This window comes from Drosophila eugracilis, unplaced genomic scaffold (genome assembly GCF_018153835.1).
Source record: "Drosophila eugracilis isolate 14026-0451.02 unplaced genomic scaffold, ASM1815383v1 contig_2154, whole genome shotgun sequence".
NCBI classification, from domain to species: Eukaryota; Metazoa; Arthropoda; class Insecta; order Diptera; family Drosophilidae; genus Drosophila; species Drosophila eugracilis.
Genome location: NW_024573038.1, coordinates 1,463,569 through 1,476,265, shown reverse-complemented (window position 1 = coordinate 1,476,265; position 12,697 = coordinate 1,463,569). Strand labels below are relative to the sequence as shown.

General features: G+C 42.8%; 1 protein-coding gene across 1 annotated transcript; it reads left to right on the top strand.

Annotated features, from left to right (window-relative positions):
- Positions 1-101: 101 nt before the first annotated feature.
- On the top strand, positions 102-3,481 carry LOC108108806 (interaptin). Its single transcript, XM_017216990.1, has 4 exons — positions 102-235; positions 344-2,504; positions 2,632-2,760; positions 2,825-3,481. Exons 2-4 carry the CDS (start codon positions 351-353, stop codon positions 3,059-3,061), a joined length of 2,520 nt encoding a protein of 839 aa, XP_017072479.1. The 5' UTR covers positions 102-235; positions 344-350; the 3' UTR covers positions 3,062-3,481.
- The last annotated feature ends 9,216 nt before the right edge of the window (positions 3,482-12,697 follow it).

Genomic DNA, 12,697 nt, shown 5'->3' with positions numbered 1-12,697 from the left:
GGCTTTCGCCACTATGCAGTTATTTAAAATGAAGTCTTGGTATATCTTTCCTGCTGCGTAGATTATTTCTTACATTGAATAAGGGCATACTATTCTTGCCATCAGCTGTTTGGCTAAAAAGTTTTTTACTGGTTTTGTTTATTTCGATTAAAATGTAGTTTCTTGTTAATTAGTTAGAGTTACTTTGAAGTAACACCAAAAGAAAGCATCAGAAAGGAGGCTTGCAAAAAAATTGGTACGTTTTAGTAATAAACTAAAGTCGTTTATCCCGATTTGCATACGCCCACAAAACTTGTTTTTTTGGCCATGAACTCACCCTCCCAACATGAAAATCTTTTTGCAGCTCTGCAATGGACTCGGAATGCGAAGGCGCTGCAGCGTTGGCAGATGACTCCGGCCATTTTAGCTGCATTAGCGACGATGGACGAGGTGATCACGTCCAGAAACCAGAGTCTGAACGTGAGCAATCGATGTTTCTGGTGCGGCAGGAACTCCTTCGGTCTCGCAGCGAGGTGGAGAGACTCTTAAAATCTGAACAGTGGTACAAGCAGGAGCTTAAGTCACAAAAGCATAGCAGACTTGAGACTCTGGAACGATTGTATGCCCAGGAGCGGAAATATCTTATGGAGAACCAAACGCTTCAGCAGGAATCAATGCGCTTGAAAGCAAAGTGCGCCGCACTAGAGAAGCAGCAGGAGCAAGGATCCCCAAAATCCCATAGCGCATCTTCATTTAGTGCAGATTCAGAATTTCCCGATTCATCCTTTGAGGCCAAACAGCAGGAGGCTCGTCTCCGAGACCAACGTCAGTTGATAGAAGTGCTTCGCAAACAAAAGAAGATGCTTCTGGACGACATTCAGAGACTTAGCCTGGAACACGACGACAAGCTTTCGCAGTTGCAGCAAACTTTGGCAGGCATGGAGCTGGAGAGCAAGCACATGACCGGAAAATGCAAGCAATTACTCGACGTGAAGAGCCAAATGGAGCACCAGTTGGAGCTGAGAAGCACTGCCTTGCGCAGTGTCACCGCCGAGCGTGAGCAGCTTCGCCAAGTCATAGCAGAGCTAAATGAGACTCTACAGACCCAGGAACAACTTTTAGCGATAAAAGAACAGGAGTTTCTCGATCTAAAACATTACTACCAAGAAAAGTTGACTCGGGAAAGCAGCATGGAAATTATGCATTCTTATAGCCTGAAATTTCACGAAGAGATTAACAGCAAGACAAGTGAAATTGCAAGCTTAAAAAATTCCCTTAATGAGCTTCAGTTGGAGTTGATGATGATGTCTCAGTTGAAGGAACAAAGCGAGGAGCAGCAGCGCCAGCTGGAGCAATTGGAGTTTACATTACAGACACAACGTTTGGAGGAGGAACAACTTCGCCAAAGCGATGCTCTCAAATTGGAGCAGGTGGAGAATTTAACCCTTTCTTTGGCTTCCTTGCAAACTGAAAAGGGAGATCTAAAGGAAAATTTGAAAGAGGCGCAAAGTACTCTTAGAAAATTAGAGCAGAAGGTCCACACTCTTCACGGACAGTACGCCGAGATTTGTTCCAAGTGTGAAGAGACCAAGCTGCAATTAGAAATTGAAAAAATCGAGATCATAAAATTAAAACAGCAAAGCTCTCTTAAGGAAAGTGAGTTAATGGAGAAACTCAAAAATTATGCAGGCCAATGTGATAGTCTTAGAAAAGCGTTAGTCGAAGCGGAGTCTCGAATAGAAGCTCAAAGCAAGAATGAAGAGATCTTTAAAGAGCAGCTAAGAACAATTGAAATATCGACACGACGAAAGACTATACAGTGCCAAGCGACTCAAACGGACCAGGAGGATCCGATTCTAGTCCAACGCATAGAGACTTTGGAATTGCAATTAGCTGACGTCAAGAATCAAAGAAAGCAAACCGTTTCTCTGCTCCAAAAATTGCTTCAGCAGCAAGATGCCAAAATAAAGAGCACAAACGAAATGGAAGCAGACTGGCTACAACTGTTAGATGCCTTGCAAGCCACTCAACACTTGGAGCAGGAAATGCGAGTGGAGCTTCAGCATAAGACCATTGAATTGGAAAAACTAAATGAACTGTTTGCTGGCCAAAATGATGAATTGCAGAAGCTTCAGAAAATGAGTTTGGCCAAGGATGAGGAGAATCGACTGGAGTTACAGCTGCTAAAAGAAACATTCCAAGAGAATCTGGAGATACATTCCGCTGATTCGATAAACTTACAAAGGCTACAAAGCCAGGTTAAATCCTTGCTCGAAGAGCGAGAGGAAAGTACGCGAGAAGAACGCAAGGCTGTGGACTGCTTGCGATCTCTCGGTCAAGTTCTCGAAATGGAAACGGGGAGGAGGCTTCCACACATAAAAAGCTGGCCACAGTTGTCCAAACTTTTGCGAAAGGAACTGCGGAATGGGAGAGTGAACAACCGAAAGGCTGAAGAGTTGCCGGGGCTCAAAATGAAACTGGCGGATATTAACGGAAGACATGAAAAAGCTCTGTCCAAAATAAAGGTAAGGATAAAGGTGTCCAATAATCGCAATTTTACTTAAAATTTGTGTGGCTAATACTCGACAAGTGCCCTCAAAAATAAGAAAATACAAGACAAAAATACAAAGTAAATACATCTGTTTTCCACAGTATCTGGAGCGAACCTTAACAGCGGAGCGAGCCCGCTTTGAGGCATCCGATTCGGGAAAATCGACTGCCAGCAACACGCCTCAAGAGCCCGCCCATGAGGTGGCTAATCTGATCGATGACTACAAAAAGGTAATTCTGCTCCGCTTATATTAGTTCTTCTTGACAATAATCAAAATGATTTCCCTTGCCACAGCTCGTCCAACAAACCGCCAATGAGACATGCCGCCCACGCAACAGCTTCATCTTGGAGCTGATTGAGCGGAGTCAGCGATGCCAACCGAATTTGTGCCAATTAAGCGAGGATGTTACCGCCTGTCAGTCAGATATGGAGGAACTGAGTAGGCTGCTCAGTGCTAGTCGGGATCAGAGGAGAATAGAGGTCATGCCCTCCTTAATGGAGGAACTGCGAGCGGTGGCAGAGCACTCTTAGAGCAGACTTATACAATAATTTTCTAACTTTCACAAATTTTTCATGAAGTACTTAATTCTTTGTCTTTATTTCTTTTGTTTATAGAAGGTGCAATTATAATTTATTTGTATTTAACCTAGTCTTACGGTCCTAAAGTCTTACCAGATTCTATTTAGCTTAATTTAGAAAAATATTTATTTTGTTGTTTTCCACTTTTGTTACCTTTATTTGTATGTAAATCAATCTCGTTATTAATTTAATTTCCCAAAGTTCTTTAAGAATACTTTACGCCATGCTATACAACTACTTTTTCTAACATATAGAATACAAAAACCATTTTTGGTTGTCACAAAATATGCATATTTATCTTTGTAGTCGATAACATATTTAAGTCAGCTACCATGTGTAGAATAAAATATATTTGTGTTAAATTGAGATAAATGCACAAGACTTATCTTCTTGGACACCTGGGAATCCTGGTACCGTCACTTTGCGTATAAACTTCTTTTTTACTATATACCGAATTTCCGTCTTCGTCCATGTCTAAAACTTCCTGAATTTCGCCTTTGCGTGTTCGGGTAATACCACACTTTGCCTTATTGTTTTTATCCAGGCAAATGATAAGAAGGTCGGTGTTCACCAGCTCAGTTGGCTTCAAAACCTTAGTCACCTTACAAGACGCTGTGAACTTTTTAGGACAGGTCACCCCGGCACACTGCCAGCCATCTAAAAATACAAATTTTTAAAACGAAAATTTTGCAGACTAGACCCATATTTACCCTTAGTTTTTTTTACCACTGCCATATTCATGTCCTCATTTAAGTGACTAAATGCGTCGTCCTTAGAGTCTGCAGGAAAAGGTAGACTAGACATCAAGATCATAGTTGATATGATAAGCGCGTTCATAGCTGGTCCTTGCTGATAGAGTTTTCCTCTAAGACTGACTGGTGTTAAATAGGATGGCCTATTTATTGGATTTTCTTAATGTGGAATCCGTTTCACGGCTGTGCTTAATTAGTGACTAGAAATAAGCTAACATTCGTAGCACTTAAAAAGGTTTGAGCTAAGATAACTGCTGGTCAATTATAACATATTTTTCGATAGATTTAAAGAAAATTTTTAAAGAAAATAGTTTCTCAGTTCAACTATTTGGGAAATCGTATTTTAAACAGAAGAATTTCCCATAGAGCTTTTTTCATGAATGATGTAAGCTGTGGCAAATCGATTCTGTGGCTTCATCTTCAATCAGAGACGGCGGCAGTTTTTTTCTTCTCTGCCCGAATATATTAAACGACGGCACCCGACACCGCCCTTGGCATTGTCAACGCCTGGAATGGGATCCGGAGGAGTTCGCTGGAGGACGGTCGAACCACTTGGGTATTGATAAATGCGTTGAAAACTAAGCGACCGCCCATTATATTACTACCTCCCCACGCCAGGCTCCCTGGTCCTCGGAGAGTACCTCCCGCAGACAACTCGCGTTGAGGAGCAATCGACCACAATCGCTGGTCAAATTCAATTGGCACAATTTTTCATCTGTGGCTCCAAGGGATCCGATCTGGCGGATCCTTTTGGGCTCTTGCTGCAGCCGTCTATTGTTGCCCTGGGCCCTCGCAATTGTTCTCGACTCTAGATCTCTTGAGCTATGAAGCTGCGGTACTGCGGAGCCCTCGGCTCAAGGTTGTTTATTTTGAAAAATCACCATCACCCGATCGTGGCCTGTGCCGACGGCTGGGGATTTAATTCTACTCTGGACATTTATAAATTGCATTCAATTTATACACAACACGAAAGCGTGATTTTTACATTTTTACAATCTAGCGAATAATAGATCAGCGTCGTATTATTGCCGACTCCTCACTGCAATGCTCTTCGAAGCAATCGATGCTTTTTGAGTCCGCAGCCCGTGGCATAAAGAAGGTTCCTTTGGTTTCTCGCATTGACGGAAACGAATGTTGCTCAGGTGCAATTCAAGGAAGAAAGAATGACGTAAGTTTGTTTATAATTGGTTTTTTAGACTTTTGAAATATAAAATATTATTTGTATAACTTTTAAAACATCTTATGTTAAGTACATGTCATTTAGACAATTGCCTAACTGAAAGAAATAATTTAAAATATTCCCGCAAAAAAAAAATTTATAACAAGTTGTGCATTGAAATAGAAGGCTAGGATTATAGGGATTTGTTCAGGAGATCAGCCGATATTGTTCTTTATTGGAGCTACATTTTTAAATACAATGTTTTTACCTCATCCAGATACAATGTTTTTACCTCATCCAGCCCTTGAGATCGTCTTCATGGCCCCACAAAGTTGGGACATCGATGCGTCCGTCCAAGGGTATCATTTGATTCGATGAGAGTGCTTTTTGTTGTACTTTTCTGTGGCTCTTTGATTTTGATTCTGTGTATTGAGCAGGTCGCTCATTAAAGAGGGAGAAGTTGCAGGGAAGAGGGGATTCTGGCCAAACAAAAGGCACCACCATTTAATTCTCACCAAAGCGATTGATGCCGTCGCAGGGGCAGAGCGACGATGTCGAGTTCTGTCCGATGGTCGGTTTGTCTGGGGATACGATCCTTCTTCTTCCTCTGTCAGGGTCTCAAATCTCGAGAGCCAGTCCTAGTGCCAAATTGCAAATGCAACTTGTTAACCTTGAAAACCGAGCGGACGGATGGGCCGGCGGACAGATAGTCAAGGAGCCTGAACCGCGGACCCCGCACAGTATGAGGCATTTAGTCAGCCGTCGCGGTCGTTGTTGCTGTAGATGCTGTAGTTCTTGTTGTTGTTGTTGTTATTGTTGCTGTTGATACCACTGCTGCCGCTGTTGTTGTCCGTCTGCCGATCACTCGTTTGTCTAGCTGCGGCCCCCCGCTTATGTGCTGCTACACTGAAACAAATATCCTCTAAAGTGCTTATTACACCTATGATGGTCCTAAAAAATAACATAACATAATAAAACAGCACTAAATTACAAAATGGGCTTAAAATGTGAGTTTCAATGGAACTTGGGTTGAGGGTTTTCTCTAATCAATTTAGTTTAAAGTTTAGAATCTAAACCTTTTAAGAGACTGATAACAACAGATATCAATCAACTGGAAGGAACCTGTTTAATGTAAATTTAATTATTTATAAATTAAAACATGCCCTGATTTATGTTAAGATAGTGTAAAATACTCGTTTATGAATCAAAAAAACGTCATTAGTTATTTCCTTTGGGCTCCATATGCGATTTTATCTTGACCCTCTATTTCGTGATCTTGACGTTCTTAAGGAAATTCGTTTCATTCAGCTTTTAGATACTTTTCAATGGATAAATTATACCCTCTTAATCTTCGAGTAATGATTATGTAGATAATGAATCTACAAACTTAAAGCGAAGTTGGGAGTATAATCTTTGATTTAAGGTTTTTTATAATGAATTAAGGTGTCGAATCAATAGAAAAAAATGGAACGTATTTTGTTGGTAACTAAATAAATAAATGTAATTTATTCACCTGACTTTTCCAAGTTTTCTCTCAGTGAACTTCGCGTATTGAATAATGCGTTTATGGCCAGATGAATGACACTTCATACAAGCGTCCCTGGAGCTGCAAGTTGCAACTGGCCACAAACTACCAGCGTCGGAGGCCAGAAGGGCAAGGATGCCGAGTCCGCCTCCTGGTGGTGCATATTTCATGCGTAAACTTTGGCTTGGGCATCCGCCACTATTCGTCATTTGTGCCGGGCCATGTCAGTGCTGTGTTTGAAAGAAATTCGTTTAAATTGTCAATTGTCTGGGGTCCTACGGCTGCAGCTCCTGCTCCTGCTGCTGCTCCTTCTCCCTAGCCAGGAACTGGTTTCCAGCCACTCCTAATGAGGCGCATCAGCGGAAAAAATGGGAGTAAGGAGTGTGGGGTGTGGTGTGCGGAGCGGGGAGCGAAACGAGGTGGCTCGAACCCTTTTAGCATTCAGCCGTGATGGTTGGTGGCCCCCACAGTGGCTCTCGATCTCAGGGCCTCGGTGCGTTTGCATTTAGCTGGCCAGGCACATTAAAGTCGAGTCAACTTACCCACATTCGAGCGGCATGTTTAGTGCCCTGCCAGTGGTTCTCATACCCAACCCTACTCCCCTGGAATCGCAGCCCATTCTATTCCATCCCATCCCATTGCACTCCCACCGGAGGGGCCATTTTCATTCTGATTTGGTTTAAGATTCGGATGCGGATCGGATCCTGCTTACTGGGTGTTGCAATGTCATTCTCTGCATTTTATACACTCGCCGCACTTTACAGCCCGGCCATAAATAAACTTGTATCTTTAAGATAGAAATAGTCGTAAAAAATCAGCAAATGACCCCGAATCCCTCGATCGCCTGGAACCCCCCACGTCTAAGCCGCGTGAGAGCTTTTACCCAACTCGAGACGGACTAGAACCGATCCCAGGGAACCATCAAATGGTAAATGGGAAAGACCCAGTCAGGCCATTTGGAGCATCTGCAGAACATGTGTAAGTTTCATATTAAATTTTATATTTAGCGCACGACTTTGTGGGCTTTATTTTCCCTTTTAGAATTTTGCATACAATGATATCGCCATGAAGATCCCTGTGAGATGATTTGGCGATACTACGGACGAGATCGTGATGGAAGGGAACGATCGCGGTCATTAGGAAATTGGCTATATGCTAAAACATTTATGGCGACTTAACCCATTTCTTCAACCAAAAGAGATGGGCTTCCCTGGAATGATGTTGTACTGCGAACAGAAACCTTTTTAATCATTTTCCCTGTCCTTATCAAGGGCAATTTTAATTATAAATTACTCAGTTTCCCTCTCCATTTCCATTTTCAATTTAAATACATTATTCATAAGAATGTTATTATCACTCCTAACAAGCTCCCAAGTGCCCGAAGTGGCTGCTGGCCTTTCTTTGAGCATAAATCACAATTATATTCAGTGATTTACATCTCCCGCTCCTCCCTCGGGTTTTATAAACACAGGTTTTGGGATGATGAAACATCTCAATGAACCAGCAATGCTGAGCTACGTGGGCACATTTCAGACAATCTTCTAACGCAGCTGGAACACTTTGACCCAATTCATTTCAATTGAATTCAAACATTTCTGAAGCATTTAAAGGCCAGCCATAAAAGGCAGTCGAAATGGCTTTTCGTTGGAGGGACTCGAGACGGTAGTCAGTTCATGGAAGATCATAAAAAATAATTAAGAAGTTTGTACTTGGTGCGATCTGGAAATTCTCGTAGTGCTTTTTGCTTAACGTGGCATGGTGATTTTTTAAGGGTTTTCGGTGTGTCTTTGTAGTCTTATTTATGTAAGCAAGATTTGCATATATATTATATAACAAAAGACAGCCTTAATGTTAGACTTTTGAAAAATGTATAAATATTTTAAATAAAACTGGATTCATTTTAATGAAATATTTCTTATAGAGTATCCCCACTTCGGTATTCCAATCACTAATTAAATCTCTTTTGGTTCGTCTCTTATTCCCATTATTTGGACCATGGTTATTTAATCAATGGAGGCTCAGTTGCGTGTAATACACATAAAAGGGAAGACACTCGAACGAGCGCTCAACTCGAGACGCAGCATCATGGCCTCCAGATTGGTACATTGATCTTGGCCCATTACGAAATAGTGGAAAGAACCGTTAAGATCCGCGGATAGCGACCGAAATCAATGACCCAAAACATTTTTGGGTTGCCCACATTCTGTTGTTTTGATTACGTCAAATGGGATGCCAGCTGCTCAATATGAGGCTGCTAGCTGGGCGGCTTTCGATCGATAACTATGTAATGCATTAACATTTCTCGATTGCAGGGCAGGGGATTTCAAGGCTCGAGACTTTCAAGAGTCAACGGTAGAGCTAGAGCCACAGGAACAGGAATGAGACAAAATGTCAATGGGAGAGTCTTGTCTTGCCCGGCCTGGCGTCTCACTAGACAACATGCAAATAGCAACTAGCGCATGGCAAGATGCTACAGCCGAGGTCCACGACCAAGTCGAGGCTGAATCTGCAGCCCAAGGGGCCCATGTGGCCATGCAATTTAGTCAAAGGCCCTAACGGCATTTGAGCCAAATGCGTTTACGTTTACGCATCCGCTATAAACTCGTATGCCGGGTTGGGGCTGCCACTGCCTCTTGCCGGTTCTCTAAGCTTCGATCTCGGAGCAGTGCTGTCGTTCTAGACATTTTTAAATATATAATGGAACTCAAAAAAAACCGATATAATTTAAATAAATTTACAAATCGAGTGACTCAAACTTTCGGTTCCCTAAAATATATCTTAAAGATATTTTGTTATATTTAATTAAGAATTAACTTTCTTACTGGTTTTTCATTTATAAAATTAAGATATTCTTAGCTTGCTAGCTGTCACTTAAAAGAATTACAACTTTTTATTTTCTTTAATATGATGATATGACGATGATAAGATGAATATGACCTAATCAAGGAAAGCACTTACCTTTTTTATTTTTTTTACTGAAAGTCATTAAATTTACTTAACATATTTTGTATTCGGCTTTCTATTCATAAAAAGATTGTGGCCATTTTTGGCTTTAAGATTCCGCCAACACTCTCTCGGAAAAGGTGTTGGCAGCAAACCCAGAACCAGTTGGCAGAGTTATACTTATGCTTTAAGCAGGAGCATGCGACAAAAATGAGTCTCTGGGCTCGGGATCGGTGGCTCGGTCTGGGGATCCACTTCCTTCGGAACGTGGTTGGAGTCGGGTACTGTTAATTGGATCCGTCCCGCCCCTCCCCTTTTAGGGGCGTCGGAGTTTGGCAGTGCGTGGCGCACTTAAACGAGGTTAACTGTACTGCGAAGGCATCGTTCGTCTCTGGGCCGCCGCGCAAATTTAATTTCAACTTACGTCAACGCCAGCGCTCCAGGGCCCAAGATCGGAGATCCCAGATCCGAGCGGTCAATGCACGCATTACCAGTTACCAGTTCCCCTCCGTCAGCTTATCGGCCGGCGATCGCTGAGCCCCGGCACTTTAGCTCCCAGCTCCCAACTCCCCCTTTCTGTCTTCTGGAAAAAAAGCCCATCAAATCAGCAACGTGATGCTGCCCTTGGGGCCCTCGGTCTGCACTCTCTCTATAAAGCGGTCATAACATTTGCACCACAATAATAGCTGTAATGCCAACCGCCGCCCAGCCCCCATTCATTCAAGGATAATGTTACGGTTAATGGCGCGCCCGGGCGAGTAATTTAATTTACTCGTACACTCGCCACATGCCCCCAACAAACGAACAACGCGAATTATTATGGCCAAAAATCGAGACTAGACGGTTGCGCAGACGGTGCCCAGATGGAGTCGCAGATGGAGCCACAGATGCAGATACAGAGAGAGATGGAGATCCTCAGTCGGCCAGACTTTGGAGATGAGACAGTGAACGCTGGCAGTCGGCCAACTTGGCCCAAACAAATTACTGGTCTCTATTGCTATAATTTTCTGGGAAACTTTGTAAGCGAGGGAAATTCTAAGATAAATTTTAAATTTTGGGAAGTTATTAGGATCGAAGATATAAATACTGACTGTCTAAGTTAGATTTGCCGTTAAAACTTAATACGTGGTTTTACTTAATAAAAGCGGAAATTTGTTTTTGTAGTTAATTGTCTTAGGAAACGTAAATTATATGGGGCTATTCTTTGAGCAGACATTTAATTAATGAAATTTACATTTTATGTACTCCAAACACTCCAAATCTAATTTCACAGATTATTTATAAAAAGTTGTTTACCCCTTTGAAGACTACATCACCTGGATCTCAATGCATTGTGGTGAGTCCATCTCCAGAAGATTTTTTACGCCGCCCGCAGCCGCATTAGATGGCGATCGTGTTGGCTGGCTAATACCCATTATGCCATAAAGCGTTACCAAATCGCCATTAGCACGTCAGGAGGAACGCCCCTGGGAGCAAGGGATGGAAATGGTAATAGGAAATGCTGGACTGGAGTGGAGGAATGTAGGTGCAGGTAGCGGGCATCGACAATGGATTGATCAAATAAATTGCAACGATGGACATATCGATAACGATCGATAATGATAATGATAGTGGCGATGTCGATGATGATGGCCCTGGACCTGAGCATGAGGATGGAGCTGGGCGATGGGCAAAGGGCGATAGCTGGACCAGTGATGAAATTGTTGGCTTCGATTTTGGCTAATTGCAGGAGTCCATTTGAAATGCCTACTTAGGGCTAATTGGTCCCCTCGGAAGCGCCGCCAAGAAATGTACAAACATTTCACGCTGTGTCTGTCATGGATGTTGTAATTGATGCTGCCGCCTCCAGGCTCCAGGTTCCAGGCTCTTGGTTCTGGGTTCCAGATTCCCGGTTTCTAGCTTCTGCAACATTGTGTGCCATGTCAGTAGATGTCAACCCGCCAGTGATAGCGACGGGACCACGATGTCCGAGTCCAGAAGACCACGACTATGACTCCCCGACTATGACGATGACGATGACGACGGGGACGGCGAATCTAACAACTTTGATTGACTTGTGATTTGAAGGCGCGCCTAATTGAAGCCAGGCGGCTGGAAAAGAGAGAAACAGATTCTGGGACTGGACCCACTGGACATCGGACGGCGGGTTGCACTGTACAAAAGAATAGAGTTTTGTCAAAAACTATTACAGATTCATTGGGAAAATTTGTACCTAAACGTCAGCAATTCCTTAAAATCACGATACTCTTGTTTTTGTCAAAAAGGAACCTAAACAAAAGTTACTTTTTTTTCAACGAACTTTAACCCACAATTTATAGTGATTATACTTAGATCTGTCGTACCGTCAGTGGCTATCTTTTCAGTAAGCTTTTTCACATAAAAATCATATTAACCTCAAATTTAAAATATTTTTTGGATTCTACACTAAATGAAGTTTTCTTTCATAGCAAATACTTTTTTGTTCTTTTTTCTCCCTCAAAACCATCAAAACTGGATCACTTATGAACGATTATATTTTTTTTGTATTTTGCCACAGCTTTAGTATAGGTTTTCCAGCTTATTAGTGAATTTGGCTAAAAGAACATTTTACGGTCATGCTTTTGGAGCGAAATATAATGGCCAAGGCATTTATCTCAGTGCCCTTGGCTAGACAAGAGCTCCTTGTGTTGACTGCTCTGGTAAAATGTTCGTGAGAAATGTCATTAATACGAACGATGTGACTGCCTGGAGATGTGGATGTGAATGTTGCCGGGCCATCCTCTCAGCCTCTGCGCCGCCCTTTGCCACTCTATCCGCACCGCATTGTTGCACTTAATTAATGTGAGGATGAGGAGACTCCTTCCACCTCGCATCCTCTTGGCGAACACGCCCTCGGCATGCACTGGATGTGGTCAGTAGTCCCAGCAGCCCAGTAGGACTGGACCAATACCACGCCATATATGGGGTCAAGTCGTCAGAGGCGTCGTCGTGTCTTGCAATGGGAATTGCTCCATGGAGGAGCACTTAGAACTTGGCGATAATGGTCGAACGTTTATCTATTCCAAACAGCCGTTCCGGCCTAGCCGCACCCAATCAAATCGTCATCTGAAAGGCGTTAACAAATTATTTGAAACATGTAGCGCCGCGTTGGTATCCAATAATCCTCCCCGCCCTTGGCTTCCAAGCCTAATACAACCATCCTCCTCCTCTCCCCCTCTGTGCGCCAAGCA

Coding starts and splice junctions, on each gene's coding strand:
- LOC108108806 (XM_017216990.1), top strand. CDS start 351: ATGGACTCGGAATGCGAAGGCGCTGCAGCGTTGGCAGATGACTCCGGC. Junction 2,505..2,631: donor AAGCTCTGTCCAAAATAAAG/GTAAGGATAAAG, acceptor TGTTTTCCACAG/TATCTGGAGCGAACCTTAAC. Junction 2,761..2,824: donor TGATCGATGACTACAAAAAG/GTAATTCTGCTC, acceptor CCCTTGCCACAG/CTCGTCCAACAAACCGCCAA.